Below are 21,266 nucleotides of genomic sequence, written 5' to 3' on the forward strand. Positions count from 1 at the left end.
CAATATTGAATGGAATTATTTCAACAACTTACTTTCATGCTGTATGACAGTATTTTCTTCTTAAAAACAAGTTTGTTTCAAACATACAGTAGGTGCTATAGGTTTCATCTCTCAAAGTATGTGAATATGAATATCAATTGAATAAGGTTTATAAATAAACAATATTAATAAGATTAACACTACCACCAAGTTTGTGGAACACAAAGGTGTCTCTTAGGAGAAGATACCTGAGTACCTCATGTGTACATTTCCTTAGGGATTCCAGGTCTGCACTTATACATGTCATTCTGCTCTTAAGAACAATCAAATAAATCCTTCAAATCAAGAAATATTAACATTTATTACATTTTTTTAAAAAAATACTACAAGCAATTTTAAAACATGATAAAAATGTATTCCTCTTCCAAAGATATCTTTGTCGAGTTGTACCAGGAGTATGGTTTGGTGTGAGTGCAATTCTTCATTAATCCAATACTGAAATAAAAAGTTTTTTTTTTTTTAACTTTAAAATCCAAACCACATAAATACATTACATGTAATTTTTCTTAGAACACGTCACCTTATGGCATGTACAGTCACTGACACTTCTGGGTTATAACAATTCCATTAACTTTCAATGGAATTGTTACAACCCAGAAGTGTCCATGACTGTACAAACACTTGAAGGTTCTATACAGTCTATTATCTATTCAATGAATCAGTATGTACAAATAATTTTGTTGACCTTAGATTCAGAGCTTGAGTTACTTGTCTTTAGAGTGAAATATACAGCAGAGGGAAAGAAACAATACAGGAGGTATGGTGAAATCAAGAACAGCATATGTTTGCGATTGCCGTAACTGCTTCATCATACTGATACTGTACGAATGCAGTAGACGTTATTTCTTGTGAATCCTTATATTTGACGAATACACATGATTGTATACACACAATAACAAATACAACTAAATTGTGTTCGCGCAACACACATGCACGTCTTAGTTGAATGTTTGACTGCAGCCGAATGAGTGTCTTGAGGCAGTGTTGCCAATTGTACATGCTGCTTCACTGGCATGCTGCAAGTCCCACTAAAACCTGAACATAAAAACGCAATATCATCATCATGGCAAGAAATACACTAAAATGAAAGTAATACTTTTGGTTGATTGATTGATTTAGTTTATTTTACTTCGTGTTTTGTGCCTCTTGGCTAATTTGCGAAGAGGTGGATGAGTGATGAAATGGATATTCACAAACAACCAAGCCCGAGCGGGATTCGAACCCGGGACCCTTGGCGTCGCAGCTAACCACTCGGCCACAGGGTCCAGCAGTAATACTTTTGGTAATACTTATGCACAATAATAAAAACATATCTAGTAGAGCAGGCATGTTTCCTTGTCTGGGTGATTATTACAATGCAAAAATATACATATACAATATACATTGATTAAATGTAAGCTTAACGGATATGGATTGAATATAAAAATATAAATTCCATTTAAATCTTTGTCTACAAAAACAGAATGGGATTAGCTTCTACAAATGTTGAGAAAGCCCTCTTCAACACAAACTGAGTCTCATTTAATTTTATACAAAAAAAGAATCTAAATGGCCTGCCATTACTTTGCCCATCCTCACATAAAACTGCATATTACTTGATAAATGCCATCAACAAATGAAATATCAGAGCACTTTTGACATATTTTTCACACATCAAAGGTGGATGACATTGGTTGGAAATTGCCATCACACCATGCTTTGAGATCTTTTACAAATTCTTCAAAAGACCCAAATTCGGCTTGTAGATCTTTACTTTAAACTGCCTGCTACAAAGAAACATGTCAGAGAGTTCTTTCATTATTTTTAATATCCTTGCAGGTAGCTTTAACACAGAATTTAGAGCCATGTAGAAATACAGCTTGCAGCAAATATGGAAGGAAGACATCAATTTCATTAAACATAAAGACTTCCAGAAATAACAGAAGGAAGCAAGAAATGTTACACAGAAAAGGAAGACAGGCTAAAGAAACACAAGAAAAACCAAATGCTGCATATAGCCACAGGAATAATTGACCAAACAACACTGCTAATAACAGATCTTCACCTTTGTTAATCCTATATATGGGATACATATATGAAGAGATGAAATCCAATTCTTGAGATATGCGGAGGCAGCTAAGGCTTTGAAACACTAACTTAGTCATAAAATTTATTGTGTGAGGGTTAACTGGGAAGTAATAGAATTTAGTATCGTTTGTGTCGAATGAATCATTGGAATAGTTTAAACAGGTAATGAGGGCACCTAGGGAAGCTATATTCATCTGCTTTGCAATAGAAAATATGAGAACATCATACATCAGGGCTCAAGGATTTCAATGAACAGCAAATGATTTACAATGAAAATGATTCATACGAGTTTCTCAGTATTGCTGTCTTTGTCGTGCAATGCATTTATTCTAGTTGTAGCAACATTTGCACATGAACTTTGTTTTGTTAGAAGTGACCACAAATCGTTTCATGATAGCCAGAGGAACACTTAACTCCAAAAATGAATTTTTAGGTTTTGTTTAATTGATCTCGTCTGAAAAGATCTATTTGGAGTGAGATCAACACCTCCATCTCTTCCACTTATCAGTAGTCATGTATCTACAATTTACTAATTTGACATTGAATACCAATGCGACACAAACTTCTCACGTCACATGATTGCTATGTAATCTATGGAATGTATGCATACTACACAATCTGTCAAAAGCTATCTTAAGTAATTTTTCACATGAGTATGACTAATAGAGCTGAGCCAATACCACTTTGAACAGATATCCGCATCCAAACAAAAGTTCTCCGGTTACCAGCTAGGTTAAGCTGATGTTGGCTTCCAACGTTTCAAGCGTATACATTGCTCTCATCATTAGGGAATATAGAAATGGAGGCCAGTGTAGGGTAATCCAAGAACACTTGTTTGAATCACGTCGCCAGGAAAGCTACAATTCCTAGACATCCACATCGATGCCAAAGCTCTTACTGATTCCCAAGATACCAATGCTTTAAAATTGTAGCAATTAAAGGCTGTTCAAAATGTTGATCAATATTAGTGGGTTAGTTCTCCACTCCAATTACAAGCACCAGTTTATCAGAGTTTTGTCTAAAATTATTGAAGAATTACATCAGGCTTTCAAGTAATCACAGTTTTCACACAGATTATTGGTGAAGTATAAAGTTCATAATTTAAATAATTTTCAAGATAATTAGATAATGCCATAAGTGTTACATGGCATTCTTGCAGAAAACCATGCAAGACCAAATGTTGGAAAAGTATCGGCCAGTATTAGTGAATAAAATACATTATGATACCGATACATTAGCATTGGGATTGGCTCAGCCCTACTTATTACTTAGCTATAGTTGTTTAGATTGGTGACACTGGTAAAAAGGTAGGCTCCATCCGGAAATCCTCCACCCTCGAATTCTACCACATTTCAAATCTTTTTGTCCAAAATGTAGTTTCTTAAGAAAGGGTGTTTTTAACTAGCGCGGAAGGAAATTTTTCAAGATCTACGTGCTACGAAACTTGCATTTTTTTAATATTAAAATTCCTTACATACATAACGTCATTATGGTTTTTCAGGGCTTCCATCATGGATTCAGTCACATTTCTTTTTCTTCCTATGACTGACTTGTGGAATGGTATAATTTGCGATATTTAATTTTTTGGTACCTTGAGTGAATTGTCGAAAAATAGTGTTGGGCAGGTTCTAACATGCCTTTAAAGGGATGCTATAGAAAAAGGTGGGGCTGCGGAAGTAGTAGGGGGTGGTAGGTTGATTAGCCCAGGGACGGAGCCTGGAATCTGTGGCCAATTTTTATGGTTTAGGCCTGAAAAAGCGACTGTTATATATCTATCGGTACGGGTGCGGGAGGCTGCTACGAAACTGACATGGCCGCAAGTAGACTTCCAGCTTGCAACTTTAAACGGCTGTATCTCCACTTTAAACGGCTTTATACTCGTAAATATTTGTTTCCACGCTACAGAATTTTCTTTTCAACAATATGCAACACACAATCTTGCTAAAAATATTTCACTACCGAAATCGAGGGTGCAGGATTTCCGGATGGATCCAAAAGGTATATATGGAGTAAAATATGGAATACTGTAGACTTTTGGTCACACATGCAACTAGTATGGAAGTTGTGCAAAGTGATCTGAATACGAAGAGCAGAAAATTCAAAAAAATATATAAAATTCAAACTATGAATGTTGAGACTTACCATACGAGTTTATTCTTGACACACGGTAATGTTCTGTGAAGATGGAAATACCATATTCCAACTTAAAGTTGTCTACTACATGTGGGAGAACACCTGTAAATTATGAAATTTGCATAAGCATTGTTGACATAGATTTATTTGAGTGGTAAGACAAACAGATTTGTATGACAATTTTCATCCATCTTGGCAAGCTTTGTGTGTAATAAACGAAAGATGAAAATTTAACAATCATGGCAAAAATTATTCCAACATACAAATTATATGCTGGATTACACACTAACAGCATTTTATGAAGAAAAACTCAAAATGCAGAAAATTGTAAAATTCTGGAAAATATTAAGTAATTTATTGCTTTATTGGGATTTAGAAAAATTTCTTCACATGGAATAATTTGCAATAGCAACTACATACATCTCATTCCACAATAAAAAAACCTAATTTCTATAAAGTAGAACCTTGTACTTACAGCCATTGTACATTCACAAACTGACAATGGTTCATATAGTGTCTAAAAGAAAAAAATACTCAAAGCAAATTCTACATAATTGAAAAAGATAAGTACATTAGTTTATACAAAATTTATTTTCTGAACTGAATATAGGGCCTTCCCGATGGCACAGTGGTAGCGGTGTCGCTTTATAATCAAAGGGTTCAATACCCGGTGGAGGCACATAGTGGTTCGGATCCCACTTTAAACTGTAGGTCAAGTCCCGATTAGCCTTACTGTACTTAAAGTGGACTTAAAACACCAAATCAATCAATCAAACTGTCATATAAGGCAACAGATCACTATTTCAAAGCATTTACCTGAATCAGTTAATTGTTATACCATTGCTTCTTACAAGTAGACTAGATATGGGACAAAATAAAATTTGAAGGAACATAGAAACAAGCAATCAAAGCTTTAACTAATTTTTCTCTCAACAATAACAACCAAGACAAACTCCCCTTCAGTGAGACTGACAAATCCTCCATGAGACAGTTTTGAATTATATTAATGATTAATTAAAATTTAGTAGAAATTATTGAAGTTGCACACACAATTCACAGAAAATAATGCTGAACATTTCTATATTGAGCACCCAGCTGTGTTTAAATTCACTTATTTCCTCCTCCCAGAAATTTTACTCATGGGCGAGTCGAGGCCTACACTTTCTGTATAGCTAGTTTAGTCTTGCAGTTGTTATCATAGCTACAGAATTGAGCGAAGCAAATTGTCTGTTAGGCAGATAAAAACTCAAGTGTACAATACTGTACAGAAAAAAAACTTTCATTATGAAGCTGTGGGAAAACTGTGCTAACGGAAAATTAAAAATAAAACCTAAGAAAAAAAGACAAACATAATGAAATAGTGTGAGAGTGGTTTGTCTCTGCCAGAGGAAAAAAAATCACCACATACTGGGTCCCATGTTACAGTAATATGCTAAAAATGCCACTCAAAAAATGGGTAAGACTGAATTCAAAGCATGTAATGGATGGTTGGACATGTTTTGCAAAAATAGACCATTATTGAACAGCATTAATTTGCCTTACAGCAGAATGATTTGGATATGCTTAGTGTGGTTTCTCAGGCTAAAAGCATTTGCGGAAAGTCAAGCAGCCAAGAATCTAAAATGTGTGCAGAAAATCCTGTTTCGCTACTGGTAAAAAAAATTGTTGTGTGCTATTCAGTGCAATGTTAGCATTTGCGAATAAATACTGTATGGGAATATAGCACTTACTTAAGGTAAGACTGCAGAATATGGGCTGCTTAGGAGGAACACGGTTCATAATTTTTTGGTAACGTTTTGTAGTTAGTAATCGGGAAAAGGAAGTTTTAAGGTGCGGAAATTTTTTTTCTTTAAAAAAAAAACAACAGAAAAACGTGTCCACGTTGGGTGGTATTGAAATCGTAGCAACGAAGGAAAATGCATATTCCTGCACAAATCTAGTGAAAGCAAAAAATGCCTATGTTGTTAGGTAGCTAGGTTTAGTTCTCTTAGCCTAAATAATAATTAGTCGTTGTATTTATGCTAATGAAACCCAACCTAACCTTGTACGCGTTCCTCGAAGAAATAATGAAAGAAACTGTGCGTAAGCAATATGGACACGAACGAATGGAGATATGCATTGCTTTTAGTAGCAGGAAAATCATTTTTCATTGTATTTATGCTATTGGAACCCAACCTAACAGGCCTAACCTAACCTTGTAAGCATTCCTCGTCTGAAATAATGAAAGAAACTGTGCGTCTGTGGGTGGAATCCGGAGCGACAAATCAACTCGAATGCCGTGAAACGAAGGGTCTCACTTATCGCACAACACTTGAGCGTGTAAACAATATAGACGTGAACAAATGGAGAAATGCATTGATTTCAGTAGCAGGAAAAACATTTTTTATGTGCAATAATATAATAGTGATCGTAAAAGGAACACCGGAAAATGGAAGTAGAAGGTACGTACTTTCAGGGGATATAAATTTTGTTTGTCTATTTAGAGGAAAAAAGCAGCCCATGTTCTGCAGTGAGACCCTTATTTAATGTAATCTCAGTTTTTATATATAAGTATACTGGTCCCTTCTGATTCAATTTAAGGTGTGTTCCACTGTATTTTCAATAAGTAAGGCTTAAGGTAGGCAAACACAAAGAATAGTTTCACCACTATATTTTCATGAAACATCAACACATACGAAGTCCAAATATGCATGGAATTGTAACTGTCATCAAGCTGAACCCACAATATGAAATAAACAAGTTAAAAATTAGAAACACCATGAAATCAAATTAATTTGCTAACATAAAATATCTAATAACATAAAACTATTATATCTCATGGTAAAAATCATGCCTAAAAATAAAATCTGATAGTGTTTCAGGGTCTTGAGAGGTTCATTAGGTCCAGTTGATTTGCTATATTTTACTTCACTTCTTGTGTCACTTGTGAAGATGGGGATGACTGATGATTTGATGAATGGACACTCAGCCCCTGGCATCGTAGTGCGATGTGCTAATCACTCAGCCATGGGAGCCGGCCCTTTAGATCCAGTGGTTGACAACTAGTTTAAATTGTTCTATTTGTCAACAATCCTAGACATAATCGAACTATTACCACAGAGAAATTAAATTTATAAATTTAATTTCTCTGTGCCATTACTCTTCATTATTATACCAAAATTTGAAAGGTGCATATCAATTACAGCAAAATAAATATATTTTTCAGGTGTTTTTGGTATTTTCACCAGGTGGTAAAAGCTAGCTTTTGACCTATTTTCACCAGACTTTAAGCTGCATGTGTATGATCTGCAACCTGGCCTAGCCTAATGCACATAAGTGTGTATTCTTTAGTTGTTGATGTGTGTGAAGTTTACGGCAGTGTGTACTTACTTTTCGTGCAGGAGACAAGTACTTTTTTCTGCATGCCATGGAGTTGGAAAACTACCGCAAGGTGTTCGCATGTGGACTGGTGCTGCTACTATGTCACATGACATAAGTATGAAAGGGTATGATGTTCTTAATGCTTTCATTGCTAGGTTAGGCAGGTTAGGTTTATGGCTATTAGCATTAAAATTATTTCGGTAAATACTTCCGGTAACACTTTACTATACCGGAGACGGATTTCTTCAAATTTACAGGAGAAAGTACTTACGCAAATCATTTTCTGTAGTGTTGTTGATGTTCGGGAATGTAGTTTTGATCCATTTTAATGCGAATGCATGTGGTTTTCTACGAAAATCTATTTCCGATGCGCTATTGCTGCTGCCGCCATGATGTTGTCCGTATATGCTAAATTGAACGAAAGGAGTGCTAATGGAACCTAACCTAACAGGCCTAACCTAACCTAGTAGGCATACCTCGTCCCCGTGATGGTTCGTGGGGCTATCGTGAATTTTTGGGCTAACGTCAATGGTTTTTGGGGCTACCCGTGGATGGTTTGTGGGAAATAAGGAACAACAGTAAGTACGGTACTACTTTACTATACCTGAGACACCTGGGAATGATTTCTTTTGCACTTTTTTACATTGCTAACGTACTATTCTGCATTCCGCAACACTTATTTAGGTGAAATAATGTAATTTGTAATGAAAATAATGTATATTTCTTACATTTACGAGTACTTACTGTTCTTGTTTATTTCCACACACAACATAGCGATAGCTTACCCTTGATTGTTCGTTGTGCCAGTGTTTTGTCGATTTGGAGTGTGCATGCAGTGTTGCAAGCTCCATTACCGAAAAATACCTACTTTCGGGCCGGATTTCAAAGTATGCTCAAATAAAAAAAATTACAAAATTATTTTAAAAAACCTCAGGAACAAACCATTGACGTTATGTTAGGTTAGGTAAGGCAAGCATAGTTTAATTTTTTTTAAAAAAATTGAAAGCACTTTAGGAATTTTAAATTAACTTTTTTACTTACTTACGGGGACGAGGTATGCCTACTAGGTTAGGTTAGGCCTGTTAGGTTAGGTTCCATTAGCACTCCTTTCGTTCAATTTAGCATATACGGACAACATCGGCTTGTAGCAGCAGCAATATCGCGTATTGTGCTCTCGTGCAGAAAGAAAAATGACGGCAGCAGCAATAGCGCGTAGGAAATAGATTTTCGTAGAAAACCACATGCATTCGCATTAAAATGGATCAAAACTACATTCCCGAACATCAACAACGCTACAGAAAATGAATTCCGAAAAAAAAAAAAAAAAAAAAAAAAAAAAAAAAAAAAAAAAATCAGAGATTTATATAAAGGTGTAAATGAATTTAGAAAGGGGTGGCAACCTAAAGTAAACTTGATAAAAGATAAAGACGGTGATTTTCTAGCTGACCCAAGTGATATTCTAAATAGATGGAAGAACTACTTTAATGACCTTTTAAATGTCCATGTAGGAGATAAATCAGAAGTGAATGAAGTACACACAGCAGAACCTTTAGTTCCAGAACCCAACTTGACTGAAGTTAAAGATGCTATTAAAAGGCTAAAGAATAACAAAGCACCTGGCATTGATTTAATACCAGCTGAGTTAATTAAATATGGTGGAAATTCATTAATGTATCAAATTCATAAATTAATCTGTTTAATATGGAATAAAGAAGAAATCCCTCAACAGTGGAAAGAATCCATAATTGTTCCTGTGTTTAAAAAAGGTGATAAAATGAACTGCAATAATTACCGTGGAATTTCTCTACTCTCAACAACATATAAAATATTATCTAACATTCTTTTAACAAGACTAACCCCATATGCTAATGAAATTATAGGTGATTATCAATGTGGATTTAAACGTAACAGATCAACTACAGATCAAATTTTTCACATCAGACAGACACTTGAAAAAAAGTGGGAATATAATCAAAATGTCCATCAGCTATTCATTGATTTCAAAAAAGCATATGATTCAGTCAAAAGAGATAAACTATATAATATATTAGTTGAGTTTGGAATACCTAAGAAGCTTGTTAGTATGATAAAAGTATGCACCAGTGAAACAGAAAGTAAAATTCGTGTGGGTATTAATATGTCTGACAAATTTACAATTCATGATGGGTTAAAACAAGGAGATGCATTATCTCCATTGCTCTTTAATTTTGCCTTAGAATATGCTGTTAGGAAGGTAAAAGAAACTAAAGAAGGACTAAAATTAAATGGTGTGACTCAGTTGTTAGCATATGCAGATGATGTAGACTTACTGGGGGATGATGTGAATACAATTAAGAATAATGCTAAAATATTTTTCAAAACTGCTAAAGAAATAGGTTTGGAAGTTAACAAAGAGAAAACTAAATATATGCTTACAGGCCGAAACCAAGTGTTAGGTAATAATCAAAATCTAATTATTGATAACAACTCGTTTGAACCAGTTTCCAAATTCAAATACTTAGGAGTAATATTAACAAATGAAAATTATATTAAAGAGGAAATAAAAAGTAGGCTTAATTCAGGAAATGCATGTTACTTCTCTCTTCATAAACTTTTGTCTTCTCGTTTAATATCTAAGAAACTGAAAGTTAAAATATACAAAACAGTAATTTTGCCTGTAGTATTATATGCATGTGAAACTTGGTCCCTTACATTGAAAGAGGAACATAAATTGAGAGTATTTGAAAATAAGATCCTTAGGAAAATATTTGGACCTAAAAGGGATGAGGAGACAGGTGAGTGGAGAAGGTTACATAATTTAGAACTACATAATTTGTATTCATGTCCAGATATTATTAGAATAATTAAATCAAGAAGACTTAGGTGGGCAGGCCATGTGGCACGAATGGGAGAGGAACGAGGTGTTTACAGGATTCTTGTTGGGAAACCTGATGGTAAGAGACCTGTAGGAAGGCCAAGACGAAGATGGAGGGACAACGTTGAGATGGACCTAAGGGAAATCGGTAGGGATGGAAAAGAGTATATAGAACTTGCTCAAAGTAGGGAAACATGGAAGGCCTGTGTTGCTGCAGCCATGAACCTTCGGGTTTAAGAAGGCTAGAGAGTTAGTTAGTTAGTTAGTTAGTAAGTACTTTCTCCTGTAAATTTGAAGGAATCCGTCTCAGGTATAGTAAAGTGTTACCAAAATATAATTAGCCTTCGAAAACGCGTGAGTGAATAAGTCAAACAGATTAGGATAGATGGAATAGTATATCCGCACTGCAATGTACACTAGAAAATAAAACGTTGATATTATACAAAAATAATAATAGTATTACTCACTTATGTTCGAGGACCTGCAAAGTAAATAAAACTTTGATATAATGCAAAAAAGAATAGTAGTACTCACTTATATTTTAGGTCCAGCAAGTATTTTATGTTATTTTTTCCTGAACGATCGTTGATTCTTCGTGTAAATTCCTCTTCTCTAATCAACGTGGAGCTCCAATTCCGAAAAAAAGACTTCTTTCTTGTTGCTTGTTACCGGCTTTTACCTCAAACAAAACACATGTGAAGTTCAAAGATTCATTTACGCTTCCAGCAAGGCAGTACGTCATTAATGCAAACCAGTTCGTCATTAATGTGTCCACCAATGAACAACGAGTTCGCGTCAACCAATCGGATAGCTTAAAACTGGTGTGGCAGCAATCACTACCTAATTTCACACAGATTCAATGAAAAGGCAGGATTGCCAAACAAAAAATTATCACAGACTATAAAATATCATTACCAAAATGTGTTTTAAACACTTCTAAAAAAAACATGTTTAAAACACATGGTTTTAAACGTTTAAAACATTTGTAAAAAAAACAAAGCCGTGTGTTTTAAACGTTTAAAACAAAATGTTTTAAGCTCTTTTGTTTTAAACATGCCAACCCTGTACGTGACGTACTTGCTCTAGAAGTCATTCTTATTTAACCAAAAGCAAATGCAACCGATTCGCAAAACACTAAGTTAACGGTGACGTGGAGTCTCACAGACTCCGACGGGTTTCTTTAAATCACAAAGGCTGAACGAACACTGTCGCTAATAACATGTAGACGTACTATCCCGCGGGATTCCGAAAAGTTGGGACCTGATCCCGACTTTTCGGCATTCCGAGCAGTGAGGAAATACCGAGTGGCCATTTTAAAAAGTCGTTAATTTTCTACGTTTTCTGCATTCTAAGTTTGTGAAACTTGTTAGTTTTTATTCCAGAAATGCAAGAACAATCACTTAAAGTGAAAATCACGTGTAGAATTCGACATTTTCAGAGCTTTAGTAAATTTCGAACAGTTCCCGAAAATTTTCCGGCTTTGTCGGTAAATGGCGTATATTTCCCGTCCCGAATGTCCGGATTTAAAAAAATTCCCGTCCCGTGAAATACACGAAAATTACGCTGTATATTATTCCTAAGGTGGACATTAACACAACGTATAAATTACATGAAAGTGGCGTAATTGTAATTCGTCTGTTAACGTGTACTTCCTGCAATACAGCATTGACGTTGGCTGTCTTGTAATGCTTATTACAAGATAAATAAGATAAATGAAGTAGCGTTTATTTTGAAGTGTAATATTTGCTGTATGTAATATTTAGTGTGCATTAAACTGTTGTCGCATAGTAGATAATTAAGAGAAAGAACATGGAATCTTTTTACCACCAAACCAACAAAATATTGCTAGAAACTCAGCAATGTTTCGAAAAGCTGGAAAAAGCTATGGGACCAAATGTTGAAGCAATAGAAAGAGAAATCCAGGCTAGAATAGATCAAATAACAAGGTAAGGGCAAAACTAGATTAAATGTTAAGTATCCCCGAAACGCCAGAAATTCTTTACGTGCATAACTGTTGTTGCAAGTATTTCACACCTTACCAATAGGCTTACCAACGGCATCGCTAGTGTTTCCAAACGTGCCTTTTTTTGACGAGAATTTTTTTTTTAACTATGCCTACCTAACCCAACCTAACCTAACCTTACCGGAAATGGTTCGTGGGGCTATCGTGAATAATTTTTGGGGCTATCCGTCAATGGTTTGTGATGACATTATGAACACGAAAGTAGGTATTTTTCGGTTAAGAAGGTTCAAACACTGCATACCCACTCCAAATCAACAAAACACAAGCACGTGCGATGATCTATGACGAGTGCACGCCATGTTGTCTGTTACCCAAGCAGAACAAGGAAGACAAATAAAGACTCATAATATGAAAAGTTGACACTATTTTGTGGAAAAAGACATAACCCCACCTTAAAGAATCTGCTGCAATCCAGAATCGATAAGTATCAATGCTAAAATTAACGAAATAAACTAGTGAGAGGTGTTCGGGCCTTATCGGATAATTACCAAAATTGGTTTAGAAAAAAATGCGTAGCCCCACATGCCATTCTCGCATAGCCCCACGAACTATTGACAAATAGCCCCACTAACCATTGACAGATACCCCCATGAACCATTGACACATAGCCCCACGAACCATTGACACATAGGCCCACAAACCATTTGCGGGAACGTACCTTCTTCAGTTACAAAAACATGTGTTTGGAAACACTGACTGGCATTGACCGTGATTATGTCATCTCACACAGGCAACATCCGGCTGGAAGGGAATGGATGCAACAGCTTCCGTGCATCAGTTACACATTTATATTGAAAAATAGATGATTTACCGGCAAAATTGAATGAACGAAGCGAGAAAACACTTCCCCGAACTTCCAGAAGTATAAAGAAACTGTATTCGGTAAGTAATTTCTCCTGTAAATTTGAAGAAATCAGTTTGCTCGTTACGAGAAGTTTACCCAGGTATTTTTTACATGGTTCAATTTCTGATTTTGTCATTGCATGTTTCCTGGAGAACGATTTTTCACATCCATGTACTCTATGATTCTTTGTTTGTGAGCAGCCATTCAGGTATATATTAGGAATACCGGAAGTATCTCCGATTACTTTAAAATTCGGCATACTCGGTAATTTTGGCCTCGTAATCACGATCTGCAGTTAAAAATTGGCGGTCACGTCTAGAAATTGCGAAATAAGCTTGTCCATTACTGCTATGCAACAACATGGAAAAGCATGTGAGAAAATGGAGTCTTGCGTAAAGTTGAAATATATGTTGGCATAATTTAACAATACAGGGAATTTTTCCAATTTGTTTGAAATTTGGGATACTTACTAATTTGGGCCTCGTAATCACGAATCTGCACTTAAAATTTGGCACTCACGCATAAATTTGGAGCTTATTTGGGGGCAGGTGAATCTGGCCAATTTCTAACATGCCTTTAACAGGGACTCTATAGAGAAAGCCGGGGAGCCGGAGCGTAGCGGAGTGGAGACGGGCCCATGTTAGCAGTTGGGGGCGGTAGGTCAATTACCCCAGGGGCAAAGCCCGGAATTGGTGGGAAATTTGGAAATCGAGGGTGTAGAAATAAGAACTTAATTTAGATTATTTTGCTATTTCCACGTGTGAGTGCCAAATTTTGACTGCAGGTTCGTGATTAGGGGGCCAAAATTAGTGAGTATGCCGAATTTCAAACAAAATGGAGAAATTCCCGGTATTGTAAAATTGCTCCTGGAGAGTTGTGGATTCATGCTTTGTGCCACATGGTGCATTCGTTCGTCCACCCATTTTCTGAAAATCTTCAAATTTTCAAAAATTTGTAACTTTCAAAATATTTGTTGGACAAGTCTAAAGTCCACCTGGCTAAATATTTGACTTGAGGAAAACCAGACTTTCTGCCTCCAGTTCAAGGGGGGGAAAGCAGTGTTGGTACACGCCTGATTTTTGTCCAGTTGAACATGACACCTCTTCTGTCAACATGCCTCCTTCGCTCACATTTCAGGGAGAGGCAGGGAATTGGAGACCTATTCGCTTGCTGTGCTGCGGCACCGCTGTGCTTGACCTTGTTGAGGGTGCCACCTGTTCCGCAAACTACTCGAAACGAAAAATTTGGCAATGCTTCACCATGGCAATTGGACAAAGCCGATTGGTTCAGCGATTCATGTGACCCTCTTTGGCTTTTGACAGAAAAGATAAAAATAGAATTTCCAAGTCCATTCTCTAGCCGGAACAACTGTAATATTACATATTTGTCACATTGGACCAAGTGTCTATCAGTAAAAAAAAATATGAAGCAACCTGCTCTGGGTGATTTCACGTGAAATGACCCTAATGCATTTGTTATACATAATCTATTTGTTCACACATTGTTTAAATGAGTGGTCAAGAAATCCTAGGGGCAAATTGTTGTCCACTTCTCAGTCCTTGCATGGTACTGTCGTCAAAATAAATGGTCAATTGCCAACCAATATCTACAGTTGGGAAGAATCAAAATCATTTTTTATTACTTTTTATTTGATGTCTTGTAAAACTGTCATTTACTGTGTAAACTACTTCTTGGTAACTTATTGCTTCAGTTTTTCTTTCTTTCAGTAACTGTGAAAGGATGGAAATCTTGGTAAATAAAGAACCACCAACTCGTCGCCAAAATGCTAAATTCAGAGTGGACCAGTTAAAATATGACAATCAACATCTTCAGGTAAATGTTTGGCATTAAACTGCACGGCTGTATGAGATTACACGAGATTATTTCACAGGCATTTATGGAGAAAAAAAAATATTGGTTGCTTGTAACTGTGGATTTTTGTTTTTTAAGTGCACTTTATGCACAGGTAGAATAATCAGTTTCAAGTGGTGTTATCTGATCCGATGTGCATCCACCAGGAACCTGGGACTCCTTGATTACAAGGCGACAACATCAGTAGCGAAGCATGGTCATATGGAGAAGACAAGTGATGCTTCAGTACAATAGATGTAATACATTGGCATTCTGGGAGAGGGGGAAGTCAAAGTTAAATAGCCTCATTGGCCCAATTAGTTTTATAAACACAAACATTTGTCAAAAAAGTATGCAATTTTCTCTTTTACTCTTTACAAATATCAGATAGCTTTTATTTTCACCCCAAGTCTATTAAAAAAAATTGTGAAACAGCCCACTTGAATTACTATTGAGTTAATGATTGTTGTTAAAAATGGTGACATAATTTGAGCTGGACCTAGCTGGATGCAGGGTGCAGACATTTCACTGGGGAATCAGGGTGATTTGAATCACTGATAAACAATTCGAAGATGAAATTGGAATTATTTTCTTTTACTTCAATGGAGTAGCAGAGCCCGGACCCTTCCTTGGAGGAGGTGGAGGGGAGGGGTGCGTCATGCAGCCAAATATATGGTGCATGCTGTTTCTGGCTTGATACAATTTTTTAAAAAATATGTTACATATATGTGTACATACACAGATATTAAAATAATTGCTATTTTGTTTAATTGAGTAGTAAACACTTCTGTTTTGCACTTTGACGTGGGTAGGGCTTCAGCCCAAAAAGCCAGCCCAAGATTCAATGGAAAAGTTGCCCACATTTGCCTACTAATAGTGACTAATATATTCAAGCAAACTTACTATTTATTTTTGTGGATTGGACTGGGCTTATACATTGACTGTGTTTAACATCATCACAAAGTCAATTGAAATCTACTACGAAGAAAGAGCTGCAGTCTCTAGTCGTGAGATATGAGTAATAAAGGGGTGATGGACTCCTATTCACTGAAAATTTGTTATTCTTGAAAGGCTGATCGGAAGTATTGTACCCCTCAAAAGGTTGTTGCTACCTGGACATGGTGTTTAATTTTGGTGTGTTACTAGCCTGGCCCCCCACACTTTACCTCCGCACTCGAGGTTCGGTGCACTTCGTACTCGGCTCTGATTTGTCTAGGGGTATCTTTCTTTGTACGACAATGCACGTGGGTTGCACATGAGTCAACATAATTATATAATTAACTACAAGAGACAACGGATAACCTTTGCGAAACCTTATTGCTATAGGGGATATATTACCTTGTCCAGCATGTGTGAAATTAAAAACTGAAATTTTGGATATTTTCTATAGTTTAATTAACGTAAAATTTTAAGTATATACAAGTCGTATCCGAACGTTCATTTCTCTAAGTATTGGGCCAAAACTCTAATTTTGAAGTTGGAAAATCTCTATTGTTTGTACTTGGATGCTTTACATTTCATGAATTACATGTGGAGTACGCTTGTCACAAGGTAGACTCGCGTTACTCCAAGAAAACGTCTTAACAGGCGCAAGGTTGCCCGACGTGTACATTTCTCAACCTCTACGGTGACAAGGCACTAGGCTGCCCGGCGCACCGTAATTACTTCAAAATAACATCCAGTACAAACTACCTTTTTACCTGTAAACTGGACACCAAGGCACTAGCTTGCCCGGCAATCCAATCTCTTACAGCATCCGTTTCGGGAGACCTGTCCTCCGGTCCTAGCTAACCGAAGCAAAAACAGCCTCTCCCTTCCAAGTCTCAGTTCCAACAGCCGACCTCCCCCACTCTCATCTGGGAGTTTATATACGTTTTGTTGGCGTCTGTTGCCAACAGCCCTTCTTTCAAAATTTTTAAGCCCGCCTTTCTTTTGAACGTTCGAAACACGAAGCAAGAACAGAGAGCTACATGGTATTTATACATGGAATAATACGAACCAAAAAATACATAATAAATTGATTTACACTAATCACACATATATATGTTTATACACTTGATTACCCAATTAATTAACATATTAATAAATATTTCAATAAAGAAAAAAAAACACTCAGATTCCCCCTCCCCAGCGTTACAATTCAATCTGAAATTTAAATTTCAGTCTGTGTGAATTGTCTTAAAGTCACTGAGAAAAGTTAAGCACTGTATCTGAAAAGAAGAAAAAATTCACTGAAAAAGTTATTTTCACTACACGTCACAACCGTCTCTCTGAAAAGAAGAGTCTCGATTTCACTGCACTAAATATCCTATTTCCAGACGGATTCTTCCTCCGGGAATCCTGGAAACCTCCTGGACATCTCGGTCATCTGGTCATCAGGACTGCTCCCAGGTGCAGACGTATTCAGCTCCTCCACCTTCTAAAGAACATGTCCGGCTCCCGCTCTAGGGTCGACTCAGCCTCCTCCTCGGTCCATTCGAAGATCCACCGGCTCCTTAGTCCCCTAGTCCTTGCGTCTGGGACTTCTGCGGTACTTGGTTCGACTCCTGTCGAATTTCAGCTTCAAATGCTTTCAAAAGTTCTATCGTTCGATCACACGACCCGACTTAAAAATGGCTTTCCCATTTTTCATCTATAAGGAAACTTTCCCTTCCTTTTCCGGGCAACGAACTGCCATCCTTTAGCATTCTCTTAGCGATGAAATCTCATGTCCTCGTGTGCAGAATATTCATCTACTTTTATAGGTAAAAGGTTTACCTAACATAAAATCCAACAGTCCGTAATTTAAATTTTATATTCAGAAGAAATAGATTTACAAGAACTCAAATGTGTAGCGACAATAAATCAGGAACTTAATTACTACTGTAGAAACTAGAAGTCGGTCACTTGGCTTCCCTTCCATCATTTTTCACAGCCCTTCTACCCCCTCCCCTTGAGATGGATTCTCAGGGTAGAATTTAGGGACGAGTGCTTTCCCTCACACTTCTCAAATTTCTTCTCGGAATGACCTTCAGCTGGTCAACGTTAGCCAGAACTCTCTTCCCCTCACCCTCCTTTTCCAAAACAACATTATTTGGAGTAGTGAATTTCTGAATTCTGTAGATCCCTTTGAATTTCGGGAAAAAAGCACGCAGTTTGCTTATTAAAAGCAGATGAAATCCTATGCTCTTGAAGCAGTACTTGATCTCCAACACGAAGATTAATCATTCTTCTGCCCTTATTGTAGGCCTTTGACGCCTTTTGCCTCGTCTTTTCCTCTTTCTCTTTTGCAAATTCAAAAGCCACGTCCATTCTTTTCTTTAACTGCATGATGTAATCCATCTGTCTCTTTGCCGTGACGTCCTCTCCGGTTCCATCTTCCCTCTGAAGCTTCATTTTCCGAGTGTCATGCGGTGTGTACAAATCACGTCCAAAGAACAAAAATGACTGCTTCAATCTAGTCATCGAATTCGTTGCATTATTGATAGCGAAACTTATCGCGTCCAAATTTTCAGCCCACGACGAGTGTTCCTTGCAGAACTTCCCAAGTGCTTGCTTGATTATCTTAATCGCTGCTTCTGATTTATTTCCCTTCGGTCTATATGGCGTAATATAGACAGGCTTGCAATTCACAGAACGCAACGTCTGTGAATACAGTTTGCTTCGAAATACACTCTGGTTGTCACTGACAACGTATTTCGGGAATCCTGACTGAAAACAGTACTTCAAAAATGCTTGCGAGATCGTCCTCGCTGTTGTAGTTCTAAGCGGTGTCAAACTAATGTGCCTTGAGAACTCATCTTGAATGACAAAACAGTACTTGTATCTCCCTTTCGTACTTGTAGGCAGTGGTCCAAAAATGTCCAGAAACACTTTGTATCCAGGTGCTGTAGCTTTCCTCGAGTTCATAAATCCCATCTTTCTGCTGTTGTCAGGATTATACTGAAGACAAGTGATACAACTTTTGCAATAGTTACTGACATCTTTGACTACTCCGTCCCAGGTATAATTCTCTAGGACCTTAAACAATGTCTTTCCATGTCCAAAGTGCGCAGATAATAAATCATCATGCGAAGATTTAAGTACTTCATTCTTCAACTTCTCTGGTACCCACAGCTTCAATCTGGAGCTAAACGGTGGATAAAGTCCAGTGTTTTCGTCAACGAAACGGTAAAGCAGTCCATCATCGTTGAGACAGGAATGTTGCAGATAAAAGACAAATTTTCTCTTCTCTCGAGCATCCTTTATTTCAACTTCTTCCCCATTTAAACATCCAATTAATTTCGACAAATAAGGATATCACTGTTGTTCTCCTTTCCACATATCTTTATCGTTAAGATCTACGGGCGGCAAAGTTTCCTTCTGTCCGTCCGTCTGTCTTCCATTTACAGTGTTGCCAGCTGCATCTGTAAACATCGCTTTCTTTTTCCCTTTCTGCTTCCGGTCGAATTTCTTCTTTTGCTCAGAAAGTGGCCTAGGTTTCGCTCGGAACGGCTTCTCGTTATTCACATCCAAACGAACCTCGTAATCCTTTGCTAATCCCGGTTTATCTTGAAAAACATCAATATGCCTTCTCAGTATGGCAATCAATTTCGGCTTGTTTTCCTCTGAGATATCGGTACCCTCCATCAGCATGGCAATCCTTCTCTCTTCGTCAACCCCCTCCCCATTGATGTCGGTGCTACGTGTCTCCGCTCCGCAAGCAGAAACGTTCTCTCGGACTCCTTCGACTCCATCCGTGGTCGAACCCAGTCCCCTAGAACCAACAGCATCAACGCTGTCACGTGTCGACGGCGAATCAAAAGGCACGATTTTCGAAAGATCAGGCTCAATTGCCCACCCGTTACGATGAATCATGGGTATAAGTCCCAGCTTAGCCATTAATGTCCTTCCCATTAACATTTCATGATTAGCATTAGATAACACAAATATCTGATCCCGAGCCTTGTGTCCGTGAAACTTAATATTCACGTATGCGCTCCCCAAAGATTCCACATTTCCTTCCGCAAGTATTACTTTAGTTTTACAACCCTTCAATTTCACTCCATTTGCCTTCATTTTCTCGAAAACCTCCAAAGACACAAAGTTATTGGACGACGCCGTATCAATACATGCGTGTACTTCTACATTAGCTACGTTGCATAAAACGATAGGTTCCCTTATCTCTTTAACATTTACATTGTGAGGTGAAAAATTTTCCTTCTGTGTAAAATTTGCAGTTTCCACGCCACGAACTTGACAAATTCGTGGCTACTCTACGTGTTTTTTGTTACTTCCTTCCCACGTTCATTAATCTTGTTTTCCTTACTGTGATTTGAAGCTCTGCAACCTTTTTGTCCACAAGTGTAGCATAATTTATTTCTCTGGCAATCTTCCTTCGAAAAGCGGTTCTGTTTGTTTTCATCCCTCACCGCAAGCCGCGAGGGTGGACGGTGTGAAACCACATGTTCAGCCCTCAAGCGCTCGACTTTCGGGCGGTCAAAACCAATGCTCACAGGGTCCAAGAAAATATCAGATTTCTTTCTTCCCCCCTCCTCTTCGAATTCCTGCACCCAGCTGCGAATTTCGTCTTCAGAAACGAAAGACTTGAATCTCTGCCTTTCCAAAAACTCCGCTTGCAATTCCAGCGCGTACTCGCTCATTTCTCCCATAGAAGTGAATGTCTTGTTGTACAAATAATCCCTAAATACCGGATTGCAGTGCCTGTTAGTGGACATTAATACACTAGACTCTCGATATTCCGGCCCTCAATAGTCCACCCTCTCAGTAGTCCGGCCCACATCCAGCCTGTAGTCACTCAAGCAGAAATGACGAACACAACAATGAATTATCGTGTTCAACAATGTTGTTAGTTAAAAATGTTAAACAATGCTATACATACATACAGTATTTGAAATTGTGACTTTCTTACAGTAAAGTTCAGTACATACTATGGCTTCTAAAAGGAAACACGTAAAGTACAGCCTGTATAGTCCCTATGTGTTTAGACTACATAGTAGTACGTAATTTCCGACCCTCTCAGTAATCCGGCACTTCCGCAAATCCGGCATCCATATGATTAGCGAGAGTCTATTTTTATCGATGCCATTTCTCTTTGATCTTACTTTTCTTAGACT

The 21,266-nt window shown here is 37.4% G+C and overlaps 1 protein-coding gene and 1 long non-coding RNA gene across 2 annotated transcripts in view; one reads left to right on the forward strand and one right to left on the reverse strand.

Moving 5' to 3' along the window:
* Window positions 1-321: 321 nt before the first annotated feature.
* Window positions 322-11,165, reverse strand: LOC145994368 (uncharacterized). Its single transcript, XR_014442346.1, has 3 exons — window positions 10,988-11,165; window positions 4,249-4,341; window positions 322-474 (listed from the first exon to the last, which is right to left on the reverse strand). It is a non-coding gene; the product is annotated as an uncharacterized LOC145994368 (long non-coding RNA).
* Window positions 11,166-12,059: 894 nt separating this feature from the next.
* Window positions 12,060-21,266, forward strand: part of Membrin (golgi SNAP receptor complex member 2) — a 28,917-nt gene continuing 19,710 nt past the window's right edge. Inside the window, exons 1-2 of the mRNA XM_083130482.1 lie at window positions 12,060-12,399; window positions 15,048-15,153. Of these exons, the coding sequence (XP_082986608.1) occupies window positions 12,263-12,399; window positions 15,048-15,153 (243 nt within the window). The 5' untranslated portion in view covers window positions 12,060-12,262. The remainder of the gene's footprint in view (window positions 12,400-15,047; window positions 15,154-21,266) is intronic.

Source organism: Lepisma saccharinum, chromosome 10 (genome assembly GCF_977018435.1).
Source record: "Lepisma saccharinum chromosome 10, izLepSacc3.1, whole genome shotgun sequence".
NCBI lineage: Eukaryota > Metazoa > Arthropoda > Insecta > Zygentoma > Lepismatidae > Lepisma > Lepisma saccharinum.